Source organism: Pistacia vera, unplaced genomic scaffold, assembly GCF_008641045.1.
Source record: "Pistacia vera cultivar Batoury unplaced genomic scaffold, PisVer_v2 Contig93, whole genome shotgun sequence".
NCBI lineage: Eukaryota > Viridiplantae > Streptophyta > Magnoliopsida > Sapindales > Anacardiaceae > Pistacia > Pistacia vera.
In genome coordinates, this window is record NW_022196812.1 from 1,679,751 (window position 1) to 1,690,297 (window position 10,547).

General features: G+C 35.9%; 2 protein-coding genes across 2 annotated transcripts; one reads left to right on the top strand and one right to left on the bottom strand.

The window, feature by feature from the left end:
• The first annotated feature begins 3,117 nt into the window (after window positions 1-3,117).
• On the top strand, window positions 3,118-5,068 carry LOC116120405 (growth-regulating factor 5-like). The gene is made up of 4 exons (XM_031406362.1): window positions 3,118-3,577; window positions 3,688-4,177; window positions 4,287-4,633; window positions 4,745-5,068. Exons 1-4 carry the CDS (start codon window positions 3,193-3,195, stop codon window positions 4,750-4,752), a joined length of 1,230 nt encoding a protein of 409 aa, XP_031262222.1. The 5' UTR covers window positions 3,118-3,192; the 3' UTR covers window positions 4,753-5,068.
• A 3,328-nt stretch (window positions 5,069-8,396) lies between these two features.
• On the bottom strand, window positions 8,397-10,547 carry LOC116120357 (formin-like protein 3). Its single transcript, XM_031406309.1, has 2 exons — window positions 10,493-10,547; window positions 8,397-9,055 (listed from the first exon to the last, which is right to left on the bottom strand). Exons 1-2 carry the CDS (start codon window positions 10,545-10,547, stop codon window positions 8,529-8,531), a joined length of 582 nt encoding a protein of 193 aa, XP_031262169.1. The 3' UTR covers window positions 8,397-8,528.

Here is a 10,547-nt window from a genome sequence, read left to right on the forward strand (position 1 = left end):
ATTCCTGCATTTCAAGAGTTTACCAAGCTACAATGGATCTGTAAATTGATGAATAAAAACCTGAAAAACAAATCCTAAAAACAAGATCTCACCCATCCATGGATAACCCAATGGTAAGGACGAATCAAAGGGCTACAAATGGTCATAGTGGTAAGAGCAAACCAATGGGCTGCAACCTGCAAATTAATGCAGTAATGAACAGTGATGGACAATGATGAGCAGTAAACAGTGCTTAATAGTGTCGACGATGTCAGGATGCAACGAATTTTGGCGTGGCACTTCGAAACGGCCAAATAAGTTAGGCTTGTGGCAAAGTCACAAGTTTTGTCATTTTTTAGCCTTTTGGAATCATTTAGATGGGTTTTTAGGCATTTTTTTTTTTTTTAAGTTTTTTAGGGGTGTGTTTGCAAACTTCTAGAGTTTTTTGGGTTTATTTACAATTTTTAGAATGTTTTAGGACCTCTTGGATGATTGTTTAATATTCTTTTTCTAGGTTTTTTTATTAGGGCAAACTATAAAAAGGTTATTATAACCGCAATAGAGCAGTTTTGATGATTATTTATATTAATGAAAGTTTAAGAACTTTTTATGGTTGTTTATTCGGTTTAGTATCCGAACTTCATATATTCTATGGTAGTTTTTTTTGTACCAATTATTTCTTGATTGTTCAATCATCTTATTATTTCGGCATTATAAATGGTAATGACAAATTATCGTGAGATAACTTTTGGTGGGTTGTTGTGGGATACCTCAATTATAAAAAGAAAAAAAAACGCGTCATATATCAAAGCCCTTTAAAATTTCTTAAGCCCCTAAAGATATAAAAAATCTAACAACACAAAGGTTTCTTTATATATTCAAAAAATTATTATACGTTTAAGACTTAACTGTGAATGAATTAATTTCCTTCTTATTATTTTTCATTTTAGTTTTTGTTCTGCAATACACAGTGCAAGCAGTTGGGAACCAACCCGTAGAGTTAGGCAAAGCAGGAGAGTGACTGACTCACAAAGTCTGGTTCTGTGAGTCAAAGAAAAATATCTCAGCTCAGGTGAGGTTTAGACCTACAGATGAGACCTATAAAGGAGACTGTAAAAGTACTGCCAAAAACACTCTGCCAAAAATGCTTCACATCACGGGGAAAGATGACTAAGACCAGAATCTAAAGAGCTCTATTCGTTCAAAGGAAACACTCTGTATAATTTGAAAACAACCCGAGAGAAAAACCAATAATAATATTGGTTCATGAATGAATGAATGATGTGGTGAGTTCGTTGAAGCAGCATAATAAAGGAGAAAGAGAGGCATGTGTTCTGGGACAGAGAAACACAGAGTGAATAGTCCTGACCTCAAGAGTGCACTTCTCTGCTGACACTTTTACCTGCTAACTTTCAACAAAGTTTAAAAGTGACTGCTTTTAATTGCAAGCAAACAACACCAAACCTCTCTTTATCCAATGGTTTTTCACTTGCTCTGCTATTACCTCCTCACCAACCTATTAAAATCTAACTCATCTCCCTTCTGCGGTTCTGCCACACTAACTATTCATACAAAATGATCCTAACATTGTCCGGAAGCCACTAATTATTTGAATGACTAAAGCAAGAATTATTCCAAATTACCAAATCATCGTCACGTTTGTTTATTTATTTATTTATTTTAATTGGATGGTCTAGTCATCGAATAACACTTTTAGGTGCATTAGTTAATAGATTTTGAGTTTAATTTAACTCGATTATTATAAGAGATAGTCACTACAACTCTTAATTAATCGATAGTTTTAAAGTTTCAAGAAATTAGTTGAGGTGCGCACAAATTAACTCAGACACTTCTAGTTATAAAAAAAAAAAAGTATCCAATAAGTTCTACTACAATCCTCAAGATAAATCTCTTTTTTTTTTTAAGTTAACTGAGGTGTACGGGCCAATTCCGCCCAGGCCCCAGGTAAATCGAATTTGAGACTGTCGATTAAAGTCTTACATAACCCCTTTCGTTTGTCCGTTGGACTACCTATGGTGGGTCACTTTTTTTTTCATTTATAATTTAAAAAATTTCAAACTTACATAATAAATCTGAATTTGAAACTGGAACCCTATGTGAGAACAAAACACAAATCTAACCTAAACCCTCCTGCTGGTGACCAGTTAATCACTTCAAACTCAAAATAGAAGGTGAAGATTACTTCTCATGAATTATATTCCTAGTAAGTTGAAACCTGAAGAGTTGCTGATTGTGTATTGTTTTTTAGCTGATTAGAGCTTTAGATTGAAGCTCCTAAACATTTCTACAATAGAGATGACATCGGGTGGATTCATCAGAAACTTGTTTTTCACTAGAATGGTTTCTGCTGTTGTCGTCAAATAACACCCATTAGTGCATGCAAATCAGCTTTGGTTTATCAGAATAATCAGAGGTTTAATTACTTAGAACTTCAATTATGTTTTAAAAAGTAAGTACATCTGTGAAGTAAGGCATCACAGTATGTATAAAAGCTAAAAGCAAGAAACCCTAAGTCCACAATCCACTGTATCTCCGAGTTTATCTTTACAAACTAAAGGCAAGTGTGGGAAAACCAAAAAGGTTGAAAAAAGAAAAAGCAGCTCATCCGTACTAAAAAAGCAGGCCTCAGGTTCTTAGCTAAGCCCTCTGAGCCTGAGGTGTGTTTGTATCTCTCTCTATGCATACATACATAGTTTATAATACTTTATAATAAAGTAATATTATACGACACAAACACTAGACAAGGGTTTTAGTTTATAATACTTTATAATAAAGTAATATTAACACTAGACAAGGGAAACCCTTATCAGCAAGGATAGATAAATCCACAATGTTATTAATGTAGCCTCAAATAAATGAGATGGCACTCATTTCCAGGACTAAGATGTGAAGACAGCAATACTAAAGGTGGATGGATGACATAAAAGTAGCCTAAGCTGTGCCCATATTTAAATTAAATTTTACTTGTATTACATTTGTTTATGGATTTCTGTAAAGATGTCAGAGACAAGGGCAGCAACAAAGGCAGAAGCATCAGAGCAGAAGGCAACAGAGGTGCAGTCATTATAAGAGCAGACTCTCTCAGTACTCAAGATAGAAAGAGAGAGAGAGTAGAAGAGAGAGAAGAGAGGTGAGGTGAGGTGAGGAGCTGGCAGTAATATCATCATAGCCATTAGTTTTTACTTTCTATCCATGCACAGAAGAAGATTCTGCAACCGAGGGACTATGCAAAAATACCCTTCAAATCTATCAACCCAACAACAGCAAAACTCTCTTAACTTGTTGCATCTTCCATCATCAGCAGCAGCAGCAGCAGCAGCTAGTTCTTGGTCTTTTATCAAACATCCTTCTTTTTCTTCACCTTTTTCTGTTTCAAAGATGATCACTACTGGTGCAACAACTAGTGCAAGAGATATTAGGTCTCCTTTTACTCAAACCCAATGGCAAGAACTTGAACACCAAGCTCTCATCTTCAAATACATGGTGTCAGGAGTCCCTATTCCTCATGAACTCATCTACTCAGTTAAAAGAAGCCTAGACTCTTCAATGGCTTCAAGACTCTTCCCTCCTCAACCAAGTAAGCCTTAGCACATACGCTTTGTGATAGGCCTTTTTTGTTATATTTTTTTTTTTTAAGTGTCATATTTTGTTGAATGCTTTATTATAACTTTTGAGGTTTTGGTGCAGTTGGGTGGGGTTGTTTTCAGGTGGGTTTTGGCAGAAAGGCAGACCCAGAACCTGGAAGGTGCAGAAGAACAGATGGGAAAAAATGGAGGTGTTCAAAAGAAGCTAACCCAGACTCAAAGTACTGTGAAAGGCACATGCATAGAGGCAGAAACCGTTCAAGAAAGCCTGTGGAAGCTACTTCATCGTCACCTCCAACACCAACAATAAATCCTTCTCCACCAATTCCATCACTCAACAGAAGTAACATCTCCATCAACTCTTCACCAACTTCTTTTCCACATATATCTCCTGAACTCTATTCTCAATCTCATCATGATCCAACTCAAAAGACCACCACCTCTCTTCTCAATCCTTTTCTTTACAACCCTCAAACTTCCTCTTCAAGAACTGTTCCTGGCTCTTCTGGCTTGTCACCGCAAGATAACATTTCTACTACTCATCATTTGTTTTTTGATTCTGGAACCTGTTCTCAGGCTGACAAAGATTACAGGTAATAAGTCTGTTTTACAAGGAAAGTTTAAGTTAACTATTTTTGCTGTTTTCTTTGCTTTGATGGTTGGTTAGTTATTAAGAATATTTTGATTCTTCTTGCAAAATAGGTATTTTCATGGGATGAGAGAGACTGTTGATGAGAGAGCTTTCTTCCCAGAAGCTTCAGGGAGTGTTAGAACTTTACATGATTCATGTCAGCCATTGACAATGGAAGGTTCATACAAACCATACTCTGAACAGTCTCAGTTTCAAACTTTTTCTCAAGAGAACTCCAAACAGCAACAAGAGCAACATTGTTTCGTTTTGGGCACTGATTTCAAATCAGCAAGAACCATGAAGTATGAAAAAGAAGATGAAATACAGAAGCCAATACACCACTTCTTTGGCGGTGAGTGGTCACCAAAGAACACAGACTCCTGGCTTGATCTCTCTTCCAATTCCAGACTTCACACTGGTAAAAAAAATTTAATGTTACTGTTCCTCTTTATTCCTTCAATACTGTTCCAATATTTGTCTTCTTCTTGAACTTGATTTTTATTTATTTATTTCTTCCTTGTGTTTGCAGATAGTTGATGATGAGGTCTCAATGATGGACAATTATTCCAAGTCCAAAATAGTACTCTTAGCTGGTGGGTCACAGCCTTTTGTCAAAATTGTGGCTAGGAGAGCTTTGGTTTGCTTAGAAGTGATGAACAATAATGGAGGGCCACATGAAGCTATATAAATATAGATATATATAACCTGTCTTTTGCCATCTTGATACTTAAATTTCTTTCTCTTATTCCCCTGAAAGAGAACATGTTTGGGATTTGTATAACTTTTACTTGTTTGAGTGGAAGCATCTTTCATATGCTTTGGCCTTTCTTCATCCTTATAATAGAAAGTTTGACTAAGCTAGTTAGCTACTTTATTACTTTTGTCTTTTGGGTTCCATGCTTATTCTTCTTCACAAACTTGGAGTCTCATCTCGCAGTATCTAATTAAATCAGATTATCAACTGTATCTCATAATATAATGTCCTGTTTAATAACCACACGATCGGGCAAAGAACTTAAGCTTATTAAAAGCGTGAATATAGCAGCAGACTAGCAGTGAAACAAATGGGCATATTAATGGTGGTGTTGCAGTAGCAGAGCCAGGGTACATGAAAGATGTGAGAGTGGCACGACACGACCCTTAACATTTCTGTCCTGGAAGAAGGAATTGAAGCTGCAAACCTGAACCTGAGACTTGAGAGATGTTAAATTAAACCAATAATAAGTGTACTTTATGAATATGAAATGAACGAGTTCATATATATTGCAGCTGGCATGCACCAGTCGTACAATAAGCAGAGACCTTTGAAGAACCAGAACACCAGTGGCTCATGCTAATTGCAGCCTCCGATTAAATCTAACGCCGCCCAAATAAATGATCACACCCACCAGGGTTCGCAAAATGGTTACTGAAACATGTGGTTTACTGATATAGAGTATCAATTCAAAGAACTTCAATTGCTTATGAACTCTGGTTTGCAATTCAAACACGTTGTTCCTCCTCCTCCACTCTTAAAACTGTTTGATGGGGCTGGCATGGGTCACTGGTCACATCATTGCTGTTGTATAAGCAGCTCGCTATAAAAATGGCCCCTTACAGTGTTCTGTTCTTTTACCACTGTTTTGGTCAACATTGGGCTCATAAATTTAAATGTTCCTGGAGGAGAAACCTCTTTTTCTTTCTTAGCAATAATTCCAGATTAAGATTTTGGATACGCAATCATAATTCATAATAGGAAATTGCAATTTTTTTTAACCCCTACCCCATCCCGCCCCAAAGCCCTGTCACGGGATATTGTCAAGACGGAATGAACTCCCTTTCACTAGGCCAATATCACATAACACCATTTTTAAATAAATTATCAGTGCTTCAGGTCATTGAAACTTTTTTCTTTTAATAAAGTGTTCGGATCTACAATTCTTAAAGGAAACTATCCTGTAGCGATCTATCAATGCAGCATCTCAAGTAAATCATGGGCAAAAGTATGCCCAACAAAGAACCCAACCTGAAACTTGGACCATTTGCAATGCTCTTGGCTCGCCTTTACCTATAGACTACCATGGGTGGGTAAATTGAAGTGTGGAGAGTGGGACACTGTCAGACTAAAAGTTTTTATCATTTCGATACATTTTATATATTTTTCAATATATCGATATGATGAACACTTTTGTTTTGATTATTAAATTCTTATTTAGAAAATAATAATAATAATAATAATATAAAAAAAGAAAAAGAAATTAATGTCACTAAGAAAGGTTATGTGAACTTTATATAGCTTTATTAAACAACCAGCTCATCAAAACTCAAAAGCTAATATAAGCTTGAATTATCTGTAGCAATAAAGTACAGTTAAATTTAGAATTATAACAAATTCCCCCCTATTTGTTTGTGACTAAAGTTTGTTCTCCTATTGTCTTGTTTCCCTCAAATTTAGCTGTGTCATCAAGATATCTTTCTAATCTACTTACCAAACAATTGGCCAAGGTTTAAAAGCAGGAAAAGATGCATGATTGTTGCACATTTTCAAATGTTTTAACAGGATTTGATCCATTGATTATCTGCAACGCGACTTTCATCACTAAATATAGATACATTCTCATAGAATCCAAGTCCAGATCAGTGCCAGACAATGACAAATGGGCAACATGATACCCTCTCTCTTTCCAACTCATTTATATTCAGAGTCAAATATTATAAGATCCCAAGCAATAATTCTTTGGTTAGCAGCCTACCATCACAGGAAAAATTGACTAATAGGCCTATCAAGCATAAAGTGACAAGGTTTTATCTTTATCTCTCAATCAGATACAGCTTCAGCTCTCTCTGAACAGTTTTGAAGACTAACCAAAGAAATTCAGAAAAGAAATTTGAGCCAAACAAGAACTTATGGTTGTTTATTCACTAATAGTCTATCAGCCAAACCAACATATTTGATCTGAACTACAAACATTTTTCAGGGTAAGCATGAGCATTATTCATATGACAAGAATCAGATGTCAAATAGCATTTAGTTGCATATCTTATTTGCGACGACGAAACTGAACGAGTGCTTGAAGAAATGCAAACCAACAAAGATGGTTTCCAAAAGCAACAAGCATTGCTTCATAAATGTAACAGAAATATAACAAAACAACGAAACAATGCAAGTGCAATGCAGTACATTTTCAAGGTTAGATAAACATCACACAGAACAGATCCATAAATAGATCACCTAAGAGGCAACATGCTTCTTCCGTAAGATTTTCAAAAGCATCAAAAGAATGGTAGCACTATCTAAAAAATTTCTATATACAAGAGAAACCGAAAGAATGTATAACCATACTAAGAGAACAGAGGAGGCACTAAATGCTATACAAAACAAATCCCTAAAATTTTAAAAAATCATGAATCCCAGAAAACAGCAAGGGTGTATAAAGAATATAGAACCAACACCTTGATATAATATCCACAAGATGCTCAAGTTACTAATTAATTTCTGGAAAACTTTATAAGATCTTCTAATTCTTCACTACAACAGACAAACATGATTGCTATATGTGCAAACAACAATCCCCGTTACATTCTCCAGCATGTCGATCAAATTAATTGCAGACCAACTCCGTACCTCCTAATGCATGAAAATCATAACTTCACCTTGAATGTTTGATCAAATCAAGTTTATTGGCTATTCCTATTATTGCTCCTCTTTCATTTCGTATTCCCCAGAAGCATTAGAAATGCTAATGGACAGGAAAAATTGCAACAATGAACAAAAAAAATTCAGAAAGCATCTTAAACATGTCACAAGTCTTTAAGAGATACCAATCAAATGAACAAGCATTTAAAGTGACTAAATATTGTCATTGTAATCCTTAGATAACTTCTAGATTTATCATTAAGTCACATAGTTAACTGACAAATTTAACAACGTTTAAGAACGCACAAAAGCTGTAGGGAAAAGGATTTCTCCAGCTTTAAATTATCAGCCGTGTAGACAAAACTACATAACCGAAATGAAAAATATGTCAACATGATGAACAACATGCCCATCTGCATTTTTTTTTACAGAGAACCTCAAATGAAGACACCTATACTCCACACTCAATTTGATAATATGTACCATCATTCAACAATCTCTAATTGCCTTGCCCTTAACAGCTCATCGTCAAAGAATCTGAATCCAATCCAATAAAACCCTCACATCCAAGAAACTCATTCCAATCCAATTCAATCAATAAGCCTCCACATTGTAATTCAATGCCCCAAACAAAAGAATAATGATATGACAAACTTCAAGAAACCTATAACCAAAAAGAAAAAAAAAAAAAAGAATTTCAAGAAGAGCAAGTTTCATATCTGTCACTGATCTTCAAAAGCTGCCTTCTCTTGAAAGCCAAGAACCCCACTACACCAATCTGCAAAATTGCTGCAACGCCAACAAACAACAAGCCAATCTTTTTCCCTGTATTGACCTTGTTTTCATGTGTAGGTGGTGGTTTTGCAGGATTTCTTTTTTGATGATGTGGTCGGGATTCATTGATTTCATCCGATGTAGTATTGACGGCCCTCCGAGTCGGATTTGATGGCGGCGGAGTGGGGTCCGACGGCGGCGATGTGGGTGGGGATTGTGATTCCGGGGGTGGAGGTGAGCGTAATCCATTAGGTGGTGGTGGCGGTGCTTGTGGTGGCGGAGGCGAGGGACGAGGCGGAGGTGGAGGCGGAGGTGGTGGGGGAGGCGGTGGAGGGGTTATATTTGCATTAATTTGTGAATTTGACTGAATAGAAAGAGCAAAAAAGGTTAAAACAAAGCATAGATTGTCAAAATGGGAGACAATGATGGTTCCATTAAGCAAAACAATCACTTAAGCCCCAATAAAAAGAAACAAACTGTTCAGGGAAATCAAGATTTAGTTTTGATGCCAAACTCTTGATTTTTCTCTCCCTTTCTAATATTTCCTGCATCTAGCTCAAATAAGGTCACCCCCGAATTCTGAAATTCCTCTTCTTTAGTACAGCCTATTCAAAAATTCGGTTCAAAAACAACTAGGGTTGGCGCAAAAGATCAAACTTTTGAATCTGGGTACTTCTGATTCCTACTTTTTATGAAGAATCAAGGACAAGGATCACTGGGTTCGTCCCAAAAACCCATAGATGCTCAAAATCATGAACAATGTAACTTGGTGTAAACAAAAGATTAGATTGTCTTTGAATCCTCATACTCCACTTTTCAAATTTTTTTCTTTTTCTTGGGGGGGTGGGGTTTTTTTGTTGGGATTCTGGGTAAAAAAATTAAGAGGAATGAGTCAAAAATGAATTGGGTTGTTGAGAAAATATCAATTTGAAAATTGAAACGGCATTACATCAGGTCTTTGTCGTCTGACCTATTCCACCTTGGAGACAAAGTGTTTTGTGTTTTTATGTGAAGAGAGGCTACGCTGGGTTCAATGGTTGGGGACAAGTCTGAGCTGCTCCTCAAAGATCGTGATCTGTCAAATTGTGTATTAACTTGAGAAGGTGGGGCTATACCACCGTTTGATGGATGTTTTGTGGGCCAATGGAATTGGACATCATGGTTTGGTTTCCAAGTCTAGGTTTGGGCCCATTTGAGATTCTTGATAAAATCTTATCATCTAAAATCTCAATCCCACACCTCCTGCGTATCACATGATCCATGACATTCTACTGATTCTATACCGAAACGCAACATTATTCATTAATATGCATAAACAACATTTTTAGTACTATATATATAATATAATTATATATATATATATATATATATATATATATATATATATATATATAATATATATGTTGAAAGTGTCTACACCAGTTTATGCGTGTCTCGATTAATCTATTAGACCCTAAGTTACCCTGAAGTTAACGACCAGATCCCTTTCAGTATTATCCTTTTAGCAACCAGAGGAATCAACTCAAGACCTTTGAATAATACACCCGAGTCTTTACGCCCCATCCCCCACCCAGGGTGATTAATACAATATATCTTACTATGTTACATTCATCTTCACTTCGTTTATAAGGTTTAAAGTTTGGGTTTGATCATCATTCATCAGTATCAATTGTCTCTTTTGATAATATCATTGACAAGGTTTAACCGTAATAATATATAATGATTCGATTCTATACATGTATTTTAACTTTCAAAAGCCTTGTTACAATTAACTCTCAATGATCCTCTTTAACCTATATGAAATGAGATTTCTAATCATCCAGATGTTATCCAGAGATCTTATGGTCGAGTCTCACAAAATAACCACTTATCATATTTATGACTTACCTATTTCATTGAGCTTATAGATGTTCAATAGACCTTGGAGACTTACTTGACTCAT